Source organism: Archocentrus centrarchus, chromosome 4 (assembly GCF_007364275.1).
Source record: "Archocentrus centrarchus isolate MPI-CPG fArcCen1 chromosome 4, fArcCen1, whole genome shotgun sequence".
NCBI lineage: Eukaryota > Metazoa > Chordata > Actinopteri > Cichliformes > Cichlidae > Archocentrus > Archocentrus centrarchus.
Window position 1 is genome coordinate 9,686,994 of NC_044349.1, and position 27,351 is coordinate 9,714,344.

Here is a 27,351-nt window from a genome sequence, read left to right on the forward strand (position 1 = left end):
AAGCCTACCTTAAGCTAACTGTGTGCATTAGGATGGTGGGAAGAATACTCAGCTGAGGTGCCTTGTCAGGTGATTGCAAGTATCCTACCATCTTGGCCAAATACCACTATCTATTCTACTGCACAAGATTCACAAAGACACAGGAAGGAATCAAGAAATATTAGATTCCCAACTCTGCTGCAACAATTAAGAGCGCTGTCTCTGAACTGCATGGATCAAGAAAGAAACAAAGGTCAGGCCTACCCCAAGACAAAGAGTTTCCGCAGATGGCCCAACCTTCTCCAGAGTTTGTACTGACCACAGTGGACCTTCCAGGATGAAGTGAGGATTGTTTAGTGAAGAGACAAGGAGTAATCATTACCTGCTTATTCAAGGGGTTTCCACCTTCGATACACACTCTATATACACCATACACTAAGTCTTTGCCACAGGGGAGATAAGTGATGGAGATCTGCTGAGATAATGCGACAAATTTTGTTTGGGCTGAGCATGAGCTGGAAAGAGTGTTGTGAATTATTAGACTAAGTGGATTTTTTTTGTTATTGATGTTAATTTCTGGAGAAATGGCAACAATTTTATGCACTGCATTTATTTTTATGACAGAGACAAAGTATTAAATTGTCTTTTTGCTTTGATTTACATTAGGAGTGCTTTTGTGGACTATAATTGGGAGCACATGAAGCCTTGCATTCTGCTTTAACCTCTGGACTAATATCCATCTACTGTATTTGCATTTGTATAGCACACCATATTTCCATTTGCATGTGAAAACTTCTCCTAAAACTAGGGTTTGCTGAGCCAATTGCCATACTTCCCAGGCTTGTAAAGCTGCAAGAAATTTTAAGTCTCAAGTAAATTTCCAGCAGTTCCTGGTAGTTTTGTATGAACAGCAATTTGTAGTGCATCTTACTGAGGAAAATCCCACTCTTGATGAGTGTTGTAAAGCACTTTCTGTATCATCTGACAGTTTTTACATACAGTATACATGAATGTCAATAAAAAACATCTCAAATTTTAATCTTACTGATTCAACAAAGTCACTGGTAGCTACAAACACTTTTTAAGCTAACATTAGCACTCGCACCACAGTGCTCCCCGGAAAAACTGGAGATAAAAAGAAATTGTAGCATGTAGCAATACAACCCAGAATGATAAAATGTCTGCACATGGAAAACCTAAAGATGAAATCAAGTATTTATTAAACTGTTAATAACTACAGTAAAGCCAACGGTGCTACTTAGCTTTGCTTGTATTTCTCTATTTACAACTTCCCTTGGACTGCAGATTTAAAATATGCAAGCTGGCAAGTTGGGGCTGTCCCACATCTTTACGAACTCTGTTGTTGTGCTTTGTCTTGGATTTACGTTTTGTAGGTGAAACCTGCAGCTGGATAGCAAATGAAAAATTTTATTTTTTTCACCAGTTTTTGTTGACAGGGAAACTGTACTGGATAACTGAAAGATCTCTAGACGACCTAAGTGCTTCTGTAAGTTCAAAGGTCAGATTTTTGGTATATGGTATAAAAATAAATTTAATGCCACTCCTGTTCCCTTGTTACACATGTGCAGTAGTCAGGAAGCTGGCACACTAAAACAGTGTTTGACAGTTCTGTCCTGTGGTTGGTGTGTAAAGGAAACGCAGTGACAGATCAGCTCAGTGCAGGCAGCCAGTGTTCCTGGGTTCTCTCGCTACACTTTGGTCCCCAGTAGCCTGGCCTCTCCCCCACCATGCTAACTATAAAGAGGGCAAGTATATATACATAATCCCCTCTTGCTGAAGTCACCATCATCTATGGGGAAAAAAAACCCAAAAACATTATAGTGCATAAAATTGCACTATAACTTCAAATGGAATTGAACTACTTGCGGTAAGTCCAGTCACTACAAAAAGAACCCTTTATTCAGGAAACCAGTTAATGAACACATACTGTACATTCTCACAGAGTGGATTATCATCAATGTTAGATTTTATAATGTCATAAAAACTACAAAGGTTACTTCCCCATATTAGTTGTAGGTTTCCAAATAACTTCTCTTGTGTTGGAACTTTACATGCGACACCTGGAAACCCACCTTGGTTTTTAAATCAGTCTATAACTCTGATTATATTCCTATAATAGGAGAGTTTGGTATCTTAAAAATGAGGCAACATATTTACAGTCGTAGTTACATCCATATGGCAGTGATAGGCAAATAGTAAAAGACAAAGATGGCAGAGTAAGGCTACTTTTAAGTGCTACATTGGAAGTCTTTCGATCATAGTTCATTCTCAAACACTTGAGCTGCGCTGAGAAGTTGACTTGTCTTATTTGAGAACGCTGTTTTGGTTTTAAATTTTTTCTCCATGAAAAGATGTCCTCCTCCATTCTGAGGAATGGAGGGAAAATTTCTGTACTGACACCCCACAGACCCTGTGGTGCTTCAACAAGTCACGTAGCTCCATATTGCACATATCAGTCCTCAGAGAAAAGCTTCCAGCATTATAACTTTTGGAAAAGCAAAAGGTGCAATGCTGTATATTTCTTTTTCTGAGACTGCGTGTTCTTTTTTTCCTTTTTTTTGGTGACAGGGGTTCACAGTTCCCAAAACGACAGTAGCAGATGCATCTCTCCAACAAAGACCCAGCCATACGCCGCTTCTCCTTACACCTGTAATACTTCCAGACAGTGTCCTTTCACAGTCCTCCATCTATAGCTGGGTGGTTGAAGTAGAGCGCCTAGTCCTCCTGTCTTGACGCCTAGTGGCTGGGGGGTTGCAGTAACGTGGCAGCCTCCCTTGTGACTTTCTCTTGGAGCTCCGTGGCATGCTAGGGTCTGGGGGGGCTGGTAGTCAGGCCTCCTCAGCTGTGGCGTCAATTCCAGCATAGGTGAAGTTCTCAAAGAGAGCCATGTTCACATAGGCCTGAAAAATAGATTAAGCCTTGTGATTTATGAAATTAAATGCACAGCAGAAATAAGATGGCGTCATCTGTGTCTATTGTACTGAAAAGACAGTACATTTAAGCAGCCAAATGAGAAAAACATTCAGATTAAAAAGGAAAAATATCTGTTTTTTTGGATGCATAAATAACAACAACAGGATGTTTTTCTGTTTTTTTGCCTTTTTGCCAACATGGTGTGAATGAAGCCTTACCTTCCTGGCCTCCTGCATCCTGTTGAGCTGCACAGAGATTTGGGAGAAAGGGGGTCTCTCATAGGGCCGATCTCTCCAACACTGCCTCATTAGCTCATAGCTGGAGACAAACATTAACACAATGATAAGTATGGTAAAATACAGAGACATAATGGGCAACACAATTTTCTATTCGTTAGCTATAAAAAACAGATTACTTACACCTCATCATCACAGTTTTTGGGTTTCTCCATTCTGTAGCCTTGGGGCAGTTTTTCATAAAGCTCCGCACATGTCATCCCACAGTACGGTGTGCCACCTGAAAGGTGTGCATGCACCCAGACACGCACACACACACACACAAATGAGAAGCAGAGAAAATACATGCATGCAGCTTCAAACCATAAAAAGCAATCTATGATGTATATTCTGTATGTGGATGTGTGACTGATTTGTTCACAATTCCCAAAAAGTTGGGACACTGTGTAAAATGTAAAGAAAAACAAATCTCATAGCTCAGCAGTCTTGAGCCGTCCGATTCATCAGATATTATCAATCGGTAAAATGTCTGAACTGCAGGCAGGTCAGTTCAGCACCCGGCCTCTTCTACTATGAAGCCATGCTGTTTTAATAACTGCAGTATGCAGTTTGTCTGGCTGAAAGACCCTCCCTGCTCTAAAACCTGGAGTGCAGTATCGAGTACTGATTTTTGGCCTCGTCCCTTGTGCACAGAGATTTCTCCAGATTCTCAGAATCACTCGAAGATGATGAAATATTCAAAGTCTTCGCAATTTTACGCTGAGAACATCATTCACGGTTCACAGTTTGTAGACACAGTTTGCGACGGGGAACTTCTGCCCATCTTTACTTCTGAGAAACTCTGCTTCTCTGAGATGGTCTTTTAAACCCACTCATGTTACTAACTCTGTCGGTTAACCTAATTAGTTGCAAAATATTCCTCCAACTGGTTCTTTTTAATACCACTTACTTTTTCAGCATTTTGTTGCCCCCATCCCAACTTTTGCTTTGAGCTAATATTTTTCATCATATAGTAAAATGTGACCGTTTAAACATTTGATTTCTGTGCTCTACTGTGAATAACATCACTTGACGAAAGAGGTCCTCAACTTATTTATTCTTGAATGTGAAAAAAAGTTCTTCTAAAGAATTTTGATGTAAGTCTAACATGATGTAAGTTAATAAGGGGAAGTGTAGTTTTTTTTTTGTACTGGTTTTGTGGACAGGGGAAGTATAAACATTAATTCTGGCTTATTGTTAATTGTGTGGTTAGTCAGATGTATTTATATGGTTACACATGAATGCATATGTAGGTCATCTTATATTCAATTGGTTTTAATTCATATAATTTATTAATTCTTTCTCATAGGCCATGATGAGAGCAGCTGCTACATTACTAACAGTTTATGAGGATTTGTTAGTCACTGTGTGGCCCTGAAATCTGTATTAAAAATATAGAAGTAAATGTTATAGCTATGTTAGGCTCTACGCTTACTTACCTAAGCTTACAATTTCCCAGAGAAGAACGCCAAAAGACCATCTGTTAGAGAAGATACAAAGACGAGACAGAAAGTAAAGTGTTGAAGACTGAAGGGTGAGATGCGGAAAAAAATAGTGGTTTTATTACTGGCTCTTGAAAAACATTCAATGATCATATCTTTGTTGATATTATCTGGTGCCTTGCAAAGCAGCAGGCTGCAATAATTTACAGAGGGTAAATGACAATATATTCTGAATGATTGTGATCAGCATGCTTTTACAAAGACGGGGCAGAACAATATGCGTGAGTCCTGCTGAAAATGCAAGTATTCAACACAAATATCGAAAAGAATAATGTGAGGATATGTTATTTTTAATCATTAAAAGGCTGATAGTTTTTCAAATGAACATAGAAACTTAAGAGGAACAGAATGTGTCAGAAAACCACCATCTTCCCAGTGATCTGATTAGCAAATGTCTGAAGAAAAATACCACCGGTTTCATATGTCACAGAGCTGTGTTGTAGATCGTATGGGCAGACAAGTGTTGTTTGTGCTGTCTGTTTGTTCTTCTTGATTTCTTCCTCGCGGCACATTTCACGCCATCACATCTCGTCTCTCACTAATGTTTACAAGTCTCTGACCCTCGGAGCAGTCGTCACGCTTCTTCCGTTAGCCGTGCTGCAGTGTGCTGGTGTATAAATAGGCTTCAGTTGACAGGCTTACATGTCTGTCTGTTTGCTAAGTTGTACCCAAAGCTTCCTGATTGTGCTTATCAGTTGTGCAGCACACTATTATCATTCCACCAGTGACAGATGGATGATTTGTTGTTTTTTCTGCGGTGAGGCACTTTGTGGCGTGCGTAATCAAAACTTTGCTAGAAGAACTTATAAATAAGGTTTCCAAAGATATTAAAGAAGAAATAGAAGGAGGAATTATGATTATTAAGACCTACTGTATGTATTGTAACACGGAAACCAGGTTTTTCAGGAAGTGTTTGTGAACCACTTTGCCAATACTTCTCACTTTTGATGAATACTATATATCCCCATATTGGTTAAAAAAAATTGACTTACACATCACTCTTCGTTGTATAAACACTGTAGTTTAGGGATTCAATGGCCATCCAGCGCACCGGCAGCCTTCCCTGAAAGCCAAGCAACAGACTCATGTCAAATCTTGTGCCTTGTGTGACATTATTTATGTTTACATAGACAGGATGAATATATAAAAAGTGTAATGTGGTAGTCTTCTCTACAGCACGACACACTATGCTGCAGTTGATGTACCTAAACTGCCCCCTACTGGTGATTGTTGTGAAAATCAGTTGCTGTCTGAACTGTATTGTACAGAAAAACCACCCAAAACAGTAAAATAAAAGTTTTTTTTGTTTTTTTTTTAAAATCCTATCTCATTGGACCATTTAATTTGATCTGCTTAGTATCAGTTTTTTAACTGAGCATTATGAGGCAGAATACAGACGTACAGATAAACTGACAGATTAAAGATGTTGCACTGAGGTATCAAAAAATCCCAGACGGCAGCAATCTGCTTTATAAACGTTTTGTCTACAACTCATTTGTCCTTTGCTGTTTTCAGCATGTGAAAAGTTAGAACAACAGAGAGTTTCCTCATAAAAGGAAAAAGTTAAAAAAAAAAAGTGCAACACCGCTTTGTTTTTGTCCAAAACAACCAGTGCCTTCTGCTGGGCTAAGCCAAAATAACCCCCATCACTCACCATTGTCTTCTTAACATAAACTTCCTCACCGCGGGACAGACCGAAGTCCGCTATCTTAGCAACAAGGTTGTCCCCAACAAGAACATTCCTCGCTGCCAAATCCCTGTGGATGAACTAGCACCAAGAGAGAAGAGGAGAGGAGAGGAGGGAAGCAGTGTCATGACAAAGATGCAGCTATAATCATTCTCAAGCAAATTCAAAAATGGCCCAGTATCTAAAAAAAAAAAAAAAAAAAAAAAAATCAACTGCCAAGAGGCAACTTCATGAAATACTGAGACTTTGATTAGATGTACAATCTTTTTAAGAAAAAGCAAACACTGAAAGATGCACACCAGCAGCTTTCCTCCTCCTACCTGTTTGTCACTGAGGTAATGCATCCCATTCGCCACATCCACAGCAAACTGCAGCAGCTGCTGGGAGGTGAGGGTGGAAGCGGTGCCATGCTCTTTGGCAAAGGCAGGGTCGGTCTCCAACACACGACTCTTCCTCAGAAAGTCGAGGAGATTACCATAGGGAGCGTATTCTATAGCTATGTATAGATAACCTGTTGAAGACAGAGAGACAGATGGACTGAAATCTCTGTAAAGTCTTACAGTCATTAAAAAAAGGCCATGCCACCTGCTAATGAACATATTACCTTCCATCTGTACAAACTGTTATCAGCTCAGCCAGAGTATTTAGTGAAATTGTATTATTTTATGACACACTGCGACTTTGACCTTGGCTGACTTGCTTGAATTTGCCTGGGAAGACACACAGCTACAGCTTGTATCGGGCTTGGCCTTCAACTGTTCGGTCTTTGACACAGCAGAGGTACACCAGCCCTTTTGTAAAATCCTCACAGAACTCAACCAGATGGCTGAAGCTTTGTTAATAGATGACAGCTTCCAGCCAGAGCCAGAGTTCCTACAGGCATTTGTAGTAGTTGGAAGGGCTTCATGTTGATTTCACTAGGATCAGGGACAGTGCCAACACAATTACTAAGTACCATATGTGGAGGGAAAGAATAACAGGTTTATGGGCAGAATGGTCAAAGAACTGGCGCATAATACAGTTATGTTGCTTGTGAGTTATAAAAGCTTCTGTTAATCAAGCACACGCTGTGTTTCTTGCAACAGAAGAATGGAAAGGTAACAAATCAATGTGCTCCGTACAGGGGATATTAAGTTAAACGGATGAAATAAGATATTTATATGGATTGTTGCATTTTATAATCTTTTAAAGGTGGAAATGCAAGACAGCTTAAGGCTTTTTGAGCAGGGTGGTTCAGGTTTAAAAACATCCAAAACCTTAAAAAATAGCCAAGCTCTATGAGTATGTGTGTTTATGTCAGTATTAGCACATAGATGGAGACAAAGGAGACAGAGATTGCGCTATGAAAGCCATGTGGACAGACCTGACCTTTTTATTCTTCAGTCTTTATCTTCCACTTTTAAGAGTATATCAAATATCTTCTCAGTCTATTTCCTCCTCTCTGGTGTTCAATAGCTCAGTGGTGAATTCCTTCCGGACGCACCTAGTTTTTCTAGTATGGAAGTGAGAGCAAATTTGTTCCAGATCTTGATAATATGAGATAGGGATTGATCTGAAAACCACACCATAATCTCTCACTTAAAACTGACAAAAAAGTAAACCTTGAGAAAACTGTGCTTCCACTATAAGCCGACGAATTTTTCTTTACTGATTTCCTTTCAAATGAGCTGGAGTTACACAGAAGGTAATAATACTTCCTGCCAATTAGTACTTTTTTGATCACCTTCCTTCATAATCGTCTTAGATGTTAATTTTTTTTTACTTGTTTGCTCTCTTTTCTCCCTGCTTCCTTGCAACATTCCTCCCCTCCTGACCTCTTTTCCGTCACACTCACCCCTTCCTTCCTCTGTTGCTCTTTCCATGAAATTAAATGAAGAAAACTCTTCAGGTTTGCTTTAAATATTTGTGTGTATATGCAGTATGCACCTGTACATGCATGTTCATGATTGTTAAACAGTGGTGTAAACCAAGCAGAGCAAAGGTCTGCAGAGCAAGTGCTACTTGAAAGTGAGACCGATGAGGAGATGCACTGAGTTAGCCTGAGGTTTATTTTTCAAGGTCGACTTGTTTGTAATGTCTTCATTGAGATACTTTGCTTGTGCTTCCAGTCTTTGATCAAACATACGTAATTAAATTATTCAATCTAGAAGACACTGGTGAAATGTGATACTTCAAAGTAAGAACCATGAAGGAGACCTTATATAAATACATAAATGCATGCCACAGCTGTTTGGTTGTTGGGCGCATGGACAAATCAAACAAATGTGATAGCACAAATGCTTCTAAGGCTGTTTCGTTTGGACACATTCTGGGGTTTTCCAGGTGCAGATGACAGAGAGTCTGATGGGACGGGCGTATCTGTTTGCATCTCAAGTAAGAAGAATTTAACCTGTTCAAGTACAGTGCTGCATATTAAGAAGGAATGAGCTGAATAGGGAATCTGCTGAGGATACAGTCTATTGAACATAGACTAGTCGGTCCATCTCTTCCCAAACTGACCAAACACTGTCTGCTGAGGAAGATCATATTGTATGACTGAAAGTTCTAGATGATGCTGTAACTTCTTTATGCTTTAACATACACTGTATTTCATGTATAACACTGTATAAGTTTTTATAGTACATTTACAGTTTATACAAACTGGATACTAAACTGTAAGTAGCCATATACATTTGGCTCCGATACAGCAGTTTTTCACCTGTTCCCGAAAAGCCAATACTTGATAGTGAATCAATACTCATTACAGCCACTAGATGTCGCTCACTCACCTCTGTTCTCACAGGCTCCTATTAAGTTGATGATGTTGGGATGCTGGCCTAGTTTACACAGAACCTCCAGCTCCCCTGCAAAGTCTCTGTGGTCATTCTCTGAGGCAAACTCTGCAGGAAGAACAACATGAACGGCATTGTTAAGCAAAGTGCAAGTAAAGCAGTATTTGAAATGAAAACTACGCATCAGAATGCTGTACCATGTCTTAACTTTACTGCATCTATGTGTCTGTGGGCTTATGCGTGATGACTAGATCTGTGCTGTGTGTGTGTTTGTGACTGCTTAAATAATAAATGTGTGCCTCAGTTACCTTTCAGCATCTTGATGGCTGCACTCATTTTGTTGCCGTCCTTCTTGATCATGGCTTTGATAACCTGATATCGAAACCGTAGTTGGCTCAAATGTTGCAAAAAGCATGGTAACCACAGGAAAAGCTATTGCATTGCTCAGAAAGTGCACTGAGAGTCTAAATACCTGGCCAAAGTTTCCTTCTCCAATGACGTCTTCAAACTTTATATCCTCCCATTCAAGGATTGGATAGGTCAGGGGCTCCGGTGTGGGTTTTGGCCTTCGCGTCAGGGTCAGAGTTCCTGAGTTAAACTGCAGAATAGTTTCCTCCCCCTGGTGATATAAGAAGTCCAAAGTCAGCAAAATCAGTTTTTTCATAATGGCTGCAAAGTTATCTGCAAGAGAGTCAACGCTCACCGATCCGGATTGGTAGGTAAAGGTGCGGCGACGGTTCAGCAGCGTCTTCCTGATGAAGAAAAGAGCCAACAGTGCCAACAGTATAGTCACACAGGTGACTGTCACTGAACCCACCACTGCAATTAACAGCTGGTAACTGTCCCCATTGGGCTGCCCGATCACATCTAGGGTCGTCGGGGTAAAAGTCGGAGGAGCTTTTTCTAGCATTGGGGAAGAGATTAAAAGGAAGGACGAGAGTCAAAACGGAGCAAGTGGAAACAGAAGATTTATACACAGGTGAGATTAAATATGGAATTTTAGTGTAAAACCCCCCCCCCCCCCCCCCCCCCCCCCCCCCCCCCGTCCCTGTGTGGGTGGTCCTGTCCACCTGTGGGAAAGCCCAATAGGCATAGTAGTGAAGAAGTTTCCAAGTGGAAATCATAATTTACAGTATATCAATATATTGGACATAAGATTTGGAGATCCCATATTTTGGTCTCAGATTTTGTATGACTCAACAATTTTAATCACAATATAAATCTACCAAATGCCAATATATCAGCCTTAAGAATATGATACAGTCTCGCTCTGAACTGTTCACATGTTGCTGTGCATATTTTCTGTGTAACAGTGAAATATTCTTAGTAGCTTCATACTTACCATCCCCTTGTGTCTTTGCCTGAACATAGCTGCTCCACTCTCCTGGCACTTTAGAGAAAGCCCTCACTCTGAATTGGTAGACCGTGCTGCCGTTGAGCGCTGTCACCTCTTTGCTGGTCTTGTTGCCATCATCTGTGTCCACCCAAGGGTGAGGGCTTGCCTGGCTGACTGGCTGGTACTCTATGATGTATTTAATGATTCCTCCATTTGGATCGTCAGGCGGTTGCCACTTCACCTGAATGGCTGACACGGACAGGGGCACGGCCTTGACGTTGAGTGGGGATGATGGGCCTTAGATACAGAAACATTATAGCTGTTAGAGCTAATCAAATATGATTTTGTTGCATCACATTCTCAAATTAAGCAGGTTATCTAATCAAAACGTTGGTTGCTTGAGGAAAGTTTAACTACTTAAGAAAAGGATTTGAAATAAACATTTGCACAGATTATCTTTCAACTTTCCCTCAATTCACACACAGCCTGTGGGCAGAGAGAGAGTCACTAAGAAAAAAACAGGCACCAAACAAAGCTGAGTGTTTAAAGCAAAGCTAAAACCTTTTTAGCATTTGAGCCTATAGCATGCTATATATTGCATTACACCTACTGTTGTGCCACAAGCTACACTAAATGAATTATGAACTGCTTTAAATGTTAAAACTCTTTAAAAAGAAGACTTCCTTGCAGCTTTTTTTCTAACCAGCAGGCTTCAGTTACCCTGGCTGTTGATGTGGAAATGGTAGGGTTTGGAGGGTGGGCCCTGGCTGCCACAGTTGATGAGGCGGACCACCACCGTGTAGTCTTGTTGATACTCCAGGTTGTGGAACTTGGTGGAGAGCACATTGAGCAGGGTGTGAACCTCCTGTAGTTTCTCACTGTAGGGTGGCGGCCCGAAGAGCTGCACTAAATAGCCAGTGGCTTTGCCAGCACTAATGCTGTTGCTGGCAGGTATTCGCCAGCGCACGGTAACATTGCGGCCTTCCACCGAGCTGCTGTCAATCTCAGGTTGAATTGTGGGCTCTGCAGCAACAGAGAACACAGGGTGAGCTGTGGGGACTATGAGCTATTTGTACACTTTTCCTCATTTTAGGTGATTTTCTTGATGTTAATTTTGGTTTTCGTCAGTCTTTCGTCAGTTCTGTATGAAACAGGTGCAGCAGTAGTTAGTTTAAAACAGTTCTAGCTATAAGAGTGCTGTGTTTTCATGTTTTCTGCCCCTTATTAATGTGGACCTCCTAACTGTGTTCTTTCATCTGTGATTAACCTGCTCAGAATGTCATATATTCCCAAAATGGAGACTTCAGCTCCCTTCATGGCAGCATATTTCTAAATAAAATAGATGAATGGCAAGAATAAATCCAGCATTTTGTTGATGCGAGATTTTATTTGGTTCTTTTTCCATTCCAGCCTTTGATTTAAACATTAATGGAACATCCTCAGTTCAATTCCAGCCGGGAGAATCCATTTAATGTCGCTTTTCCGATATTTACACTATTATCAATATAATAGTTTATGCTTGTGTCTTGCACAATTATCAACAAATCATTTTATTTCCAGTTGACACATGGACCTCATATATTGCAAGAGACTCAAACTTATTGGAAATATGCACAACTGCACTTCAAAACATGCATTTCTCGTGTTCTTTTTTTTCTGCACTTGCACTCTCTGATATGCTCTCTCTCTCTCTCTGCACCACATTCAGGAACCTGCCCTTGCCATCTGAAAACAGGTTGTTACTGCTTTAAATGGGGTTATGACTTGTGGTAGCCTGATAGCAAACTAAGATTTTTTTGAAATTATTATTTGATTTAGTCACCAGCCCTTTAGGGTATTCAGTTTATTTTTTTTACAGAAAAAAATACTTATCATTTCAGTCCACTAGCATCTTTCTATAGCTGCCCCAAACTTAAGTCAGGCATGGAAAAAACACTTCACAATTACTCTAACCAGATGCAAAATAATTGAGGTTGCTTAAGTTCTGTGGTCAGGAAAATGGACATTTATTGCCGGGCAAATTTGCCAGATAAATATACACATGTCCACAGTTTGTGTGGTCTCTAACATTTAACTGTAAGTCTCACCAGGACAGTCAGTCTCCAGAGTGGCCTGTGGCCCCGGGGACCCCTCTCCTCCTTCCCCAGGACGACTCAGCTGGACACGGACATAGTAGCTCGTCGAAGGCTCCAGGTTCATCAGCGTGACAGGCTCTTTGTCACTATAAACTGAAGGAAAATTTGACTTAGAAAAGGCTGATGAGCCCAAATTTTCATTCTGTTTCAGAGTATGATTATTGAGCATACATTGTCCGAAGTGTTATAAATAAAATTACACACATAAATGCCAACACATACGTTTAACATTTATTATCTTTAGATATGGGAACTTGAACTCAATGGAACACAATGTCCAGTCTTTGGGAAGGTCTTGGTCTTTAGAAACACAATTGGGGTATTATTTATTTATTTTTTTTTTAACAAATATAATTAATTATCTTTAACTTTGTTAGATTTTCCACTGAGAATTGTTTTCATTTTGAATTTGTGCAATCTGTTGCCCGAATCATTCTCCTTGCTTTCGCTAATACATTATAACTTTGGCTGAACTCAGTGTGTGCTGAAATAATAGTGATTTACGCAAGCTTTGCTTTTGTTGCTGCAGTGCAATAAAAGTCAAAAATAATTATCTATGATTGCTCTTCTCTACGTGTTTGTTTTTTCCCGCATACCTATGATGGAGGACCACAGGTCTTTCTTCTCATTCTTTTGTGGCTTGTAGAGGACTCTGGTTGACACAATGGGGCCATCTCCTATATAGGCGTGCACTGGCATCACCAACAGCTGATTACTTCTCCTTTCGAGCAGTTTGGGAGCAGTAGTGGGCATCGGGGGCTCTGAAAAGACACAGGATATTTATTTTCTGGAAATGCGTGATATGCACTGTGCCTGTTACATAATAATGCATTTCCCTTTCTGTACATAATTTTGAAATGTTAGAAATCACACACCTTTAATGGTGAGGGTGAATTTGCGGGAGTCCTGGCCTCCCTCGGTGGACACCCTACATTCCCACAAGCCTCCGTGTTGAGCACTCAGGTGATGGATATCAAACTGGGCTGTGCTCCTATTTGAGTCCATGACAGTGCGAGAAGCCTGCAAGTAAAACGTGTAACATAGGTAAGCAACAGAATATATTAATATATTGTTAAAAACAAACAAGCAAACAAATAAAATCTATCTTTTGCTAATTTTGGTGCTGCTTGATTTTTTTTTTCCCTCACTTTGAGAAATGTCTTTATTTTCAGAAATGCTGGTCCAATTTTTTTTTTTTTTAATAGCATGTCTATTATCAAGGAAACAACAGAGGCACAATAACAGAAACTGAACGTATCACTTAAAGGCAAAACATGGTGACTGCTGTACTGTAGAGTGATACAGCCTTATCTGGTTAGGCCATTGTGCTGCTGACTTCCTCAAAACGTGACTCAAGCTTGCATTCATCAGTTTGGACACAAAAACATAGCCTAATTCAACTTTATTATCTAACTATCTAACTTGGAACAAGAGAACTGTTTTATTGTTTATATTTTTTTACTCTCTTCACTTTTGGGGGGTCTCTTTAAAGAGACAGACATTTTTAAGAACCCTTTATTAATTTTTCATGATTGTGTTAGCTAAATGACAGTATAGAGCAAGAACCAGGAGATGTTTAGCTCAGGTTAACATTAGGAGTGGAAACAGAGGACAGCAGCTAGCTTACAGCTAACCTAAAAGTATGCTCACTTGTTCCTGTAAAGTTCTGTAATGTCTATGTCGATGATAGCTTTTTATATGTATAGATATTTTTTTAATATCTGGAACAATAATTTGTTGGTGACAGGAAATTAAGTAACTATTTTTGATAGTTTATTTATCCGCCCAGCACTACTTATGCAAAGCTAGCTGTTCCACGTGCTTCCAGACTTCCTGTCTCCAGACTCCATCCTCATAGTTAATACCTGTAATATGAGGGATTTTTTAAATCCTTGTCAAAAAAGCAGATTAAAGTGTTTTCCAATATGTTGAACTGTTTTTTTCAATTTCTATGTTAGTGGCTTAAGCATTTTTTCTATCACACTCAAGCTGTGTGACCTTATATAGTTAACCATAACTATTACTACCCAGATTTACATTTTTAGCTAATCTACTCTGTTAATTCAGTCATGACTACTATAGTCAAAACAAAATTATTTCAGTTTGCAGTAGTTTTGGCAGTTTGACTCTTTCCTGGAACATTAGTGACATATGACACTGATTAAGTCTGGTGTAACCTATCAGAGGCACAGCATGAAAGGAGGAACTTAAGTGGCAGTGGGCTACAAAGAGGCTTGCAGATGTGCAGAAATTTAGAACGCTAATGCTACAGTCACACTATAGGGAAAACAGTGGCTGTGAACTGCAGCACAAACATTATTGTAACCATGAGCCATGAACTTTCAATCTCGTTGCCTTTGAAGTATTTGCTAACTAGTTACATTCAGAGTCCAGTCAGAATTTCATAGATTTGAAACAGAAGTTAAGAAATTCCTCCACTGATAGTGACATAGTTGCTGTAGTGATTTAACTGCAAAATGACATAAGCGCTCAGCAGCTTTGTGTTTATGTAGTTATATATCAAGAATGCAACCAGTTGGATCAAGTTCCCTACTGCAAAGAAATACATCACAAATGGGTTGTGCACACTGGTGCAATCTGACTCAAATGGATTGCAGTGTTCTGTCTGTGTTTATAAATTAGGCAGCAATTATTTTCAAATAATCTATCTGAGAGACAGTCTATCTGAGAGTGATTGCAGGTAGTTTGAGTCAAACCACAACTGTTGCCTACTCATTTGGTGATCATTTGGTTGCTGCAACTACTTGTAATCAGTTGCTGAATGCAAGAAAAAACATTACAATCACTGGGCAACCACAGATTTTTCCTAGTCACAAGGAGGTTGCTGTCCTATTTTTACCCCAGTGTGCCTGAGCCATTAAGCAACTTAAATAGTGTTCCCTATACAAGATTTGCCAACTGAATGTGTAGAAGAATATCAGGTGAGCCATTAACTGATACGGGCTGACAGTGAGATTTGCCAACATATTCAACCTGAACTAACACTATTTTCTATGCGGGCTTACTGTGAGTTTTCTTTGGAGTACTGCTGGCAACTGCTGGTCTTCCTACCTTAAGTACTGTGCTGTCTAGCTTTCGCAGTTCGATGCTGTTGTGGCTGGGGAGAGGGTTGCCTGTGGCTGAGCATAGGATCCTGGCATTGGAGTTGAGATTCAGCTCCAAATTAGTAACCAAGTCTATAATCTGAGGAGCCCAGTCTAAAGACAAAGAGAGAGACATGGGACAGGAAACAACAAAAGACAAGTAAAAAAAAAGAAAATAATAAAGAGCATGGTAAAGGAAAGGGATCATATAAGCAGCAACTTTGCTTTTAAAAATATTTATGTAAGTACACGCAGTAGTCACATTTTGAAATCACATCTCCCGCTAGTTGTATTTTTCTGTGTGAAGAAATGGGAAAAGCACACTTTTGACAGGTTCATGTGCAGACACAAAGACCATAACATTAAAAAAAAGTTGCACATTCAAGAATAGCACATTCTTCAGTGAAATGATTCATCACGGTTTCACAGAGAACAATAAATCCAGCTTCAGTTTCAAAATATTTAAGTATGTGCAACTGTTTTTTTTTTTTTTTTTTTTTTAAGTTGTGCAACTAGTCAATATACAGTATTTGGTGAGAAGGAGGATGTAAATAACACTGAAATACTGAGGAAAAATAGATACATATCACTGCCACGGGGGAGTGAGACCCTAAGGATTAATCCAACTCTAAAGATACCTACCAGACTTCTCACAGTGCTGTCCTCTCCACCCTCTAGGACACTGGCATCCACTGAAACGGCTGCAGACTCCTCCATTCTGGCATTTGCAGCTAAACTTGCAGTCTGGTCCATACATGTCATTATGGCAGGCTGACAACAAAATAAAAGAAACCAAAACTTCATAGTTTGAGATCCAATATGGTTGGAACATGTTACTGAAACTCCAGAAAAAAACAAACAAACAGTGGGTCTTATTGAACAGATGTACTGTACCTCTCTCACAGTGACTCCCAAACCAGCCGCTGGCACAGGAGCAACCATAGGGGTCTGGTAGGCAGAAGCGAAGCCCCTTGCAGTTCAACTCGGAACCACATGCCTCCTGGCAGTTTTGACCAAACATTCCTTCTCTGCAGGCTGCAAGTCATCAGAGAAAAAATTTCTTGCAAAACACCAGTGCAACTAATCTGCCAATGAATTACTCTGGAACTCTTTTTTTTTTTTTTTTTTTTTTTTTTATTTCTTGGTTCCACACTTACATTGATTGTGTTACTGCATTTTCAAGTACTTCAAAATGTGTACAATTCTTACTACTTTATACCTGAATGCAGTGAAGAGAAAAATATTGATCTAACAGCTCAACACACACACATTAAACCTGAGTTACAAGAGGCACAATTGAGGTCAACACTAGGCAACAATGGGTGAACTTCACCAATGCCTAAAACTTGTTCATGATAACCATATTTTGATGATCTACTATTTTTCTGTCAATGCCTTAGCGGGTGAATGTGACATACGATTACAGAGACGTTCTGTTGATTTTAGTGTGTGCCTGCAATATAGCATTTAGCACATTTTTGTGGGGATATGAAAACAGATGCTTATCATTAAAATGTAATCTAAGTCATTTATGCATGAAAATTATTTTAACTCGGTAGAAGAATTTGATTTGGAATGCTGAAAAAAAAAATGCTTATTTGCATAGAGACAGGTAAGCAACATGAACTAATGCCACATACTAAAGTGAATGTACCTGTCACTTGATGTGACTGTGAAATATATTAACCCAACAATAAAATGCAAACACATAGCACAAAACTAACTGATACATGTAAATAACAAGTAATTTCCATTCAAAAACTTTTCTCTTTTCTCTCAGAAGACAAAGGAGCATCACTTGGAGGAATATTTACTCAGAACAGTAAACTAGTTTTGCTGCTCTATGACAATTTGAAAGGTTTAAAAAAAGCGTGTTTCTTGCGCTTAGTTGACAGGTTTCTCAGCCTAACATAGCCGCCAGTGTTTTTGCTGATTCATTTCTCAACCTGAAGCTCCACGCTGGCGTCTTCACTTAAAGTCTGTGTGTCTGTTTTTGGTACTGTTTATCTTATGGAGTCAGACTGCGAGGCTTTGACTGTGATTGTGCATATTTATACAAATGTGTAAGCCTTAACTGACTCAACATTATCCATATGCCTCATACCATATTATATCCATATGACCTTACACACATCTTTTTATTGATCTCTTTCATGAACAGAAAGTTCTGCTATATTATACTTGTGAGGATGTCGACTTGAGTATACAAACCTGTCTCACAGCGCGTTCCCATGAATCCTGGAGGGCAGATACAGTCTCCATCCACTTCATGGCACACCCCACCATTAAGACACTGCTGACAATCTCTAATACAGTTAGGACCCCACTTCTGACTGGGGCAACCTACAGAGAAACACAGGCTTCAATTACATTTGATAGCATTTTTTGTCCTTTGTGTATTTATATTCTGTTTTTGGATATTTTTTAATCACACATGGCCTGTTGAATGCATACTAAATTACAGTCAAATGTGCATCTGGTGGAGACAAAAAAAGAAGACGCTGGCTGCAGGTGGAGGGTGGAGATATTGTTTATGCGGTATTTTTTCTCTGGGATACTGAGATAATGAAATGAAACAAACATATGTGCTGCACACGTCTTGCCAAAAACTGTGCAGATGTGGCCTATAGTGAATTCACAGTTTAAGGTTAAGTGAAGTGCCAGTTTTAGCATGTCTTCTGTAATCCCTTGTGAGATCAGCTGCACATAAAATGCTACAAAACTCTTGATTTAATGTGACTTTGAGTGCGTGATTGGTTGTGTGTTTGCATTTCTTTTATTTAGTATGTAAATGTAAGGACCCAACAAACCTCTGACAATGAGCCTCATCCAGGCTCCTTTGAGGGGGCTGTCTCCAACATAGCTGGCGCTGTAGATACCTCGATTATCAGTTCTTGCATTTTCCACTATTAGCACAGCAGTTTGATTGATCACATCATTCCAGTGCGTCATATAATAGTAGTTTCCTGCACAAAACATGCAACAGCATTAATGTCATAGTTCATTATTCATGCATTTCTATTTGCTCTATAACCGTTGTTTGACAAAAAAGGGCTATTTTTAATTTGTGGGTGGACTCTTCAGGTGGTTTAAATTTCCTTCCTCTATACTGAGTTGCATATGCGGACTCACCGTTGTACTTCCAGGTCACATCTCTCTTCTGGGGGCTGTGCAGATGCATAGTGAGGTGAACAGTCTCACCTTGATTAGCAGTCAGTGTGAGTGAATTTGGAAGGAAATCTGCAGTAAGGCACAAAGGTATTATTTTTTTAATGGAAAGTGGTTGCATTTAAACATGTATTTAATGTGTAATCACATGTAAGCAAAAAAATAAACAAAAAAATGTCTCAAAAATGTCTTGTGTGAACACACCGCTTTTAACGTTGTTGATCATCGTGACCGTCTCAAGTGGTGGAACTTCCTGAGAAGATTCACAGTAGAAGATACCAATATGTTCTAGAGAACTAAAGTTTCTCGCCACAACCTTCTTGTTTCTAAGTTTTTGCACTATATACTGTGGAGTAATGGCGTACATGAGGATTTTGTTGTCCTTCTTGATGTCCAACTCAGCCTGGGCAGGGCTGCGCTCTCCATTGATACAAGAGATGGAGAAGTTATCAGCATTTCTGACCTCAGCTGTAGACATCATGGTCAGGTCGATCACAGCATCTGTAGAACGGAGCATTAGTCATTCTCTGATATTAGACGGTGGTGTGTGTTTTGTAATTACTCCACTACAAACCTTATTTAATTATTCAGGGAGATAAGTCTTTTCAGGTGGAAGACCTGTAGTTTTTAATCTGCTGTTAAGTGATTCATTCAAGTACAGAAAATATAGAATCTATAACATATTCATAAAATGTTTTCATATTTATTTTTGAAATGGGTATTATTTTTCATTAGTATTGTACACATTGTTTAACTGGCCCATAGTCAAATCTTTCTGGTCATCTTCATGAAGAGTTGTTAAAGTGCTCAGTCTACTGTTTCAGTTCAGTCTGTGTCAAAAGTTTATTTCTGCATTAAATTCAGTACGATTGTCTCAATTTCATAAACCTCACCTGTCAGACACGTTGAATAAATATCGAATCATAGAAATAAGAAAGAAGTCGTTCGTAACTCCGTTTTCTGTTAATCACACCTTAATATCATAATCCATCAAAACTGAGCTGATTATTCGACCTAAAAATGCATTATAGATTACTTCAAATGCTGACTCAGGTTTGGGTTGAAACACAAACGCCTCGTGGAATGTAGATACTTGAATAAACGTGCCAAATCCAATAACGGGAGTTTGCCCAGCATTCCTTCTCCCTGGTATGTGAGCCCAAAATCCACAGAACAATGGAAGGAAACATGGATGAGCTCCTTATTCCCTAAGGGTACATAGGTCTACACTCTATGCTGGCGGGGTCCCCGACTAACAAAAACAAATAGCTAAAAAAAAAAATATGGATCAAAGTTATATTGTCTCGGTTCAGGTTAGACGTTAGTTTTTCTTAACATTTCTCAAAAATAGTGCTCTGTTCATGAACTAGCTACATAAACAACCTTTAACACAGGTTTCTTCTTACCTGATAAAGTAAAGAAGCACAATGCAAACACCCACAGAATCATCATGCTATTTGTAATCCTCATTGGGAAAGCTGTGAAATCAACTGCCGGCGTGTGATTTTCAGGGTGAGCTCTGCATCCAAAGCGGTGACGCTGCGTCACGACGGTGCGCTTTTTTACGCATAACTCGTCGAATCCTCCGATTCTCCTGTTCGGCTGCAAAATCTCGTCGGTAAAGAAATCGTTTTAGAAGATCAATCTACTGTCACTCTAAGCAGAGAGTCTAACTTTTGCTAAAGCTCCGCTTTCTCTGGGTGGGAAAGGAAGGAAGAGCGTCACCAGACAGCGGAGGACTGCTGGCGCTCCAGACCTCCCCGATCCCCGATTAGTGTATTTATGACTTCAGACTTTGTCACTTTTTGTTCCATTACAATGCTGAACGTTAAGCACTCGACTGATTGCTTTTGAAAACACTGAACATCATGTTTTAGAAGTAAAACAGCTGTTCTGCGGCACAATTAATTTAGGACAGAACTATCTAGGTATTTTCTTAATTTTACTTTAACAACTTTGGTGGGGGTAATCTAGTTTTTTTATTATAAGAAATATATGATGTACCTTTAAAAAAAAAAAACTAAAGTGTCAGCTATTTAGCTTATGGTTCGAGGATTTATGAATGCATTTTATTGAAAGGCATCTACTACATGCGCTACGTTGCATGCATTTTTGTGGCCATAAACTATAGCCAGCATGCTCCATGGATTGTCCCAGGCTGACATTGTACCTAATTGCTGTCCTGTGCAGATACCAGACAGCGGCAGCAAGTGTCACGTTTTGCCAAATGCAAAAGCTTTGTTCTTTCACTTCATTGAGTAGCGTACGATCCCTGCAGCTTTTATGGTCGGTCTCCCGCTTTCTTTCACAATCAGTCAGCCTCGGGAAATGATGAACAATATGCTTGTTGTGTCTATTTCGACCCCAACTTTTAAAAAGTGCTCTCACCCTGGAACATCCATTTGGAAAAACTGAGCACGCCTTTTCTAATTTTCCCTGCAAAAACCGTCGGGATTATTTGGTGTTTTCTTTACATTTCCTTGCAACTTCAGACAACCTGACACAACTTCTTATTGTTACAGATTTCCTGTTTTCAATTTTGGGAGCACACATGGACTGCTTTAGCCTGCAAGGAACATTCTATTGTATGCTTCCCTAAAAACAAAGACTACAATTATATAAGACTTTGAAAGTGTTGATACATTGATGTCTGATCTGACTAGGTAAATAAAAAGATATACATCAAAATAATATTCAGAACAAAGAGATGTGCTGTTCAGTAAGGTAAGAAAGAAAATAAGAAAAAAAAAAGCTGAAATGGGCACACACAGGTTAGAACTGTTCTGTCTACAAATTTCAATTTTGTCCTTGTGGCAAACAAAGGACCTTGAAGTTCACAGTTGGCTCTGGTTAGCATGGTCCTTTTGTCCTGTTAGTGTGACCTGTTTTGCACAGAAATCAGAACAACCTCTTCTAAAAGAACCTCTTATTTCCTCTGCACATGCTTCATAGTGATAGTGAACTGTCACATGAACAGGCTGCTGCCTAAACTGCTGCGGAAGCAGCATGAGAAAAAAAACAAAAAAACAGTAAAGCTTATGGTTTACAATAGAGCAATGTGCAACAAAGTGCACCCTTAAACTAGTTTTGCACAACCTTGTGAGCCTTTTTTCCCCCCCATTTATTTATTCATTTTACATAGTCCTGCAAACTCTGTCTTTGTAGCTGAGAGAAACAAATGAGGAGGAGTGCAAAAGGAAGAGGTACAAGGACAGAAAAGTGTTCTGTGTTGCAGATGCAGCTTGGTGGAGCCAGCATAGGAAGCTAAAAGGGAAAAGACCAAAGGCTAGGTCAACACAGATGCTTCTGTGTGTGTGTGTGTGTGTGTGTGTGTGTGTGTGTGTGTGTGTGTGTGTGTGTGTGTGTGTGTTTAAATCTGTGCATGAATATACTGTATGCATCCGCATATGATGAACACGGGAGTGAATCAACCAACTACTGCATGCATATGTAGTGTAAATGCATGTGTACACAGAATATTGTGTGTATGTGTGTCTGGTAAGTGTGCAGACTGGAGCCATCTATCTGTGTTCAACAAACATGAGCTGTTGTATTCATTAGTCTTTGCTGTTCCACAGTAATTATGAACCGTGTTTGTTGTTACTGCAAGAGCCACTTGCTTAGTGACACCAGCAGACAAAGACACGGCTCACTGGGTCTTCTGGCCAGGTTCAAAAGCAGGAATAACAGTACAACAAACAATGAAATGTCTTTGTCTTGTCTGCAGCGAGAATGAGGGAAAAAAAGCACCAGAGGCTGTGATGTTCCTTAGCCGCATGGAAAAAGAATATAATCGCTGGTTATTTAAGAGGTGTTTGCTTTTTATATTGTACTGACTCGTGATTGTGTGTGAATTACCTTTAACAATTTAAAAGGCAGTATGCATGCTTTAATTGGGGGAGCTGAAAATGAAATATATGCACATGGATGTATCTAAAACCCATATTATTGCTATCTTAAATATTTACAGAATTATTAAAAAGTTAAATTTTTACTTATCTCCTCTGAGAAAAGTTACTGTAGTCGTACAAAAAATTGTGGGGGAATGCCACCTAAATCGTGTCAAGTGGTCAATTTATGGCAGCATGTCTTAGCAGTTTCTGACATCTTGTTGTGGGTGAGGTGGAAGAGGTGGTGATTGCGAGGCTGGGGGTTTCTGGAAGTGAGACCGGCAACAGAGGCGGGAGGTCTGAGAGACTTTGTGAGAAAGTTTGTATTAAATTCCCATTTCCCCTCATTGTGTGGCGAGCTGGCTTGGCTCCACACGCACTGATCCTGTTGGACCCTGGGAGCCTAAGCAAGGGTGTCACTCACACCTCTCAGGCCCCCTAAAACAGCCCCCTTGATTCCTCCCCAACTACAGTTGCAACCCCCCGACTTAGGATCGTGGATGTTTAGAGTGATGTAAAATCATGCATCAAGAGTTCCTAAAAGGCATGATCAGCTGAGGGTTTGTGTATGTGTTGTCAGCAACAGAGCGAATAGGATGATGAAAGATGCAAAAACATATTTTGAGATGTGTGTGAAAATTATTAGTAGAATCTAAATACTTCCACCACACCATGTCGGATTTCCCTAAAGATAAAGAGCACCGTGGGGCTGATAACTCTCCAGCACTACTTCTATGCAGGCTCTAAATGTGTTTATGCTCTCATACAGATCCTCTATCAACAGTTTATTCTTAAAAGCAGGATTTCCAACACTTTGTGTTGACAAACCGAAAGGTTTACACACTATTATCCCGGCTATATTTCGCCATCAGTTCAGAAAAAATGTCAGTCAGGCAATCACGTTCCAATGGACCTGAGAGGTGTTCAGCTTTCAAGTTAAAAAAATAAATAAAACTGAGAGGGCTTGTTATGCATAGAGTATTTATTACAAGGGTATCTAAGTGATCGAGACTGTACTATTAAAGTCAGCAATTAAAAGTTGGTGTATGGAGATAATGGAGGCATTAGAAGAACTAAATACAATTCCAATGCTTCCTGCTGAAGCTGTCCACCCATATATGATAACACACTCAATAGAGATACAGAATGCATACATCTACAGTGTGGTATTGTAGTAGCTGTGATTGTTTCATATAGATGTAGCTTTCACAAGAACTGACAAGACTTATTATACTGGAGTCCACATGAAGTCCACATGAAGTCCACCTGAAGGTTGCGTCGTAGTAGTTAAATTGTTGCACAGTGTCTTATGGATGGCACATGGAGTGTCATGTTCACTTTCTGATAGTGAAATTTAAGTGACTCAGATTGGAGTGAACCCACTGTCATCTTCAAGAAACCAGTGTGAGATGATTTGAACTATATAACATGGTGAATTAACCTGCAGGAAGCAGACATCAGAAGACGGGTACACTGGTTATAAAAACAGTATTCAGGTAGGCCGTGGCATTTAACAAAGCTGGTACTAAGGGGAACAAAGAGTGTCAAAAAAACTATCTCCCACACCAGCAGCAGCCTGAAGCATTGATAGAAGGCAGGATGGGACCATGTTTTTACATTGTTCATGCCAAATTCTGACCCTAATGTCCAAATATGGCAGCATAAATCGAGAGTCATCAAACCAGGCAACATTTTTCTAATCTTCTATTGTCCTGTTTTTGTGAGCTTTCCTGTTCTCAGCTGACAGCAGTGGCACCCAGTGCGCCCTTCTGCTGCTGCAGCCCATCTGCTAAAAGGTTTGATGTGTTGTGTATTCAGAGATGCTCTTCTGCATATCTTGGTTGTAACAAGTGCTTATTTGAGTTACTCCTGCACTTCTATAAACTCAAAGCAGTCGGGCCATTTTCCTCAGATCTCTGACATCAACAAGGCGTTTTTACCCAGAGAACTTCCGCCCACTTGCAAAATACCTAACAAAGTGGCCAGTGAGTGTAACCTGGCATTAGTGAAACATATGTCACATCTACATGTGGCATGTGTATGCATCCATGCCCATCACACCATTAAATGTGCTGCAATGTGGTTTGCATGCAGCTCTGTTTCAGATCCTGCCTCTTTTCTGTGTAAGTGGTGATTTAATATTATTAACATAAATTCAAATGCATTCAAAAGAACTTTTTAAATTTTTAATCTGTTGTAAGAGTGAGAAAACAATAGTATTATCTACAAATTCTACAAAGTTACTAATAGATTTGAAAATATTAGGCCGTGTATTTCTTTCCATTTTCTGCAGCAAAACTTCAAAAGCAAATGAAAAAATGATGTATTTTTGTGTCAGACATTTTTTTGGCCCAGACTTTAACTAAGCAGGGGTCAAAATGCTGCTGCAACTGCTCAGCCACAAACTGACATACATTTTTTTCGATATGAGGCTTTGCTTATTTCTACAACAGTTGCATCAAGGAGCAATCATGTAAGTCCAAAATGGTATCTGAACTGAAGATCTGATGTACAATCAAAACATGCTGCAAATTGGTACCATTTGTTACTAGTGAGACACATGTGGTGCAAACACTTTAAGCACGCAAACTCAAATCTGTTATTGCCTTCGCAGCAACACATTGTAAAGGTGCAGCTGCAAAAATGACTGGAGACATTTATTCATCTCCTTGGCGTAAGGACATGAAGACACAAGTGTGTCCAGATCACGACACATGAGATCTCAACTTTTGCCGCATGTCGTTTCCCTTTCCCTCCCATCTTTCCTGTCACTTTCCACTGTATACTTTCTCACAAAGAAAAGCTGCCCCTTAAGTAACCTTAAAGGGTAAATACTGCCAACAGATGGATCGACACATGGAATAATGGGAAATGACATGACAGGACACAAAAATATACAAAGTCAGTGCGGACAGGGTGAGCATGATGGGGAAAAGTTCCTAAGATACAGTTATGTTCTACATTTTATCTGAACGCTTACTTGCAGGCACATATAGCTACTTACCCTGAACATTTTACTACACGTACACACACACATGCACACAAAAACTACCCTCTCCTTTGGGAGGAAGACACAAAGTGAGTTACTGGCAGGTTTTAGGGCCTCGTGATTCAGGTTTCAAGTTGCCCATGACAGGAACACTTCCTTTCTATGCCTCCCATTTCCTCAGGCTCCACCAGCAATCTTATTACCATGGTAATAGAGTTATACAGACATTAACTCGATAGTTTAATTCAAGCCATAACATAGACCAACTTTTAGATAGCAGGGATGGTATTACCATCCAGATATTCGTCTGTGATTATGGACCATGTGACCAGAATGCTATTACCCCGATTTCTAAGTGTCTTGATCTTCAAAGAAAGAAAATATAAACTCACAGTTGGCAGATTATATCGTTTCTGGCTATCTGAGAAATGTTCAACCCTCAAGGCCTTTGATACAAGTGGGTATTAGTGGGAGTATCAGTGTGTTTTTCAATCAGGAAGGCAGATAAAAGATCACTGTATCACTGGTAATGTACCAGCCATGATTATTGTTTATCATAAGCTATTACAAGTTCCTGTTTTTTTTTTTTTTTTCCAAATAGATGTCCTCAAGAATTAATATAATACCAAATAATATGAGGGCATACTGTAATGGCAGGATGTTGTTAGGAACAACATTAGAGCCACATTTTATTGCTTATCCTCCTAGGCCAGTGCTCCCTTAATGTATCTGTGTGTGTGTGTGTGTGTGTGTGTGTGTGTGTGTGTGTGTGTGTGTGTGTGTGTGTATTTTGGCAGGGCGAGGGGGGCTTGGCTTGTGGTATGTTTGATGGGCATTCAGCATATGCATAGTTGATTCAGTTTCTCCATTTTTAATTCATGCTTACATTTATTTTGTCCATGTTTCTATGCTGTTTTCTCATGTTTATGCCTCTAGGTGCTACTAATAAAATGTGCTTAATTAATTGACCATCAGCAAGTGTGAGCATCTCTATAAAAGCAGAAGTTTTGGGAGTTTGCAGTTCTGGAGCATTCTGGTGTGTGTTGACACAATGCCATAATCTTCTCAGAAGTGGACGTCCCAGCAAATTCACCCCCAGGGTCAAACCGTGTAGTGCTCAAGGAAACACCCAAGAGCTACAGCTCAGTCTCTACAGGCCTCACTTAGCATGTTAAATGTTAAAGTTCATGATAACACAGTTAGAAAAAATATGGCTTGTTTGGAAGGGTTTCCAGGAGAAAGCCTCTTCTCTCTAAAAAGAACACTGCAGCACAGCTTAGATTTGTAAAGTTGCATCTGAACTGAATCTGAATTTGTTTCGTCAAATGGCGCGGTCGGTGTGAACAGCTCCAGGTGGACAGGTGCGGCCGAAAAATATTTTTAAAGCATGAAAAATTTAATGCTGTCTAAATTTACGTATCTGGTATATAAAGGCCTTTTGACAGGCACGGGATCGAGTGAAACTTGTGAGTTTAATTTTAGCGGTAACGAATCACGTGAACGAGACAAGCGTTGTGACACGTGTAACCCAGGTTACAAATATTGCAATAATGCAAAAGAACATTAACTATAAGTTCACAG

The 27,351-nt window shown here is 39.7% G+C and overlaps 1 protein-coding gene across 1 annotated transcript; it reads right to left on the bottom strand.

Annotated features, from left to right (window-relative positions):
• Positions 1-658: 658 nt before the first annotated feature.
• tie1 (tyrosine kinase with immunoglobulin-like and EGF-like domains 1) lies at positions 659-20,565 on the bottom strand. Its single transcript, XM_030728010.1, has 24 exons — positions 20,298-20,565; positions 19,096-19,392; positions 18,856-18,963; positions 18,534-18,689; positions 17,935-18,066; positions 16,618-16,758; positions 16,366-16,494; positions 15,692-15,837; positions 13,495-13,639; positions 13,216-13,380; positions 12,572-12,712; positions 11,205-11,507; positions 10,491-10,781; positions 9,852-10,051; positions 9,621-9,767; positions 9,457-9,520; positions 9,146-9,256; positions 6,698-6,888; positions 6,345-6,458; positions 5,683-5,753; positions 4,628-4,668; positions 3,333-3,429; positions 3,132-3,231; positions 659-2,900 (listed from the first exon to the last, which is right to left on the bottom strand). Exons 1-24 carry the CDS (start codon positions 20,359-20,361, stop codon positions 2,829-2,831), a joined length of 3,426 nt encoding a protein of 1,141 aa, XP_030583870.1. The 5' UTR covers positions 20,362-20,565; the 3' UTR covers positions 659-2,828.
• Between the last annotated feature and the right edge of the window lie 6,786 nt (positions 20,566-27,351).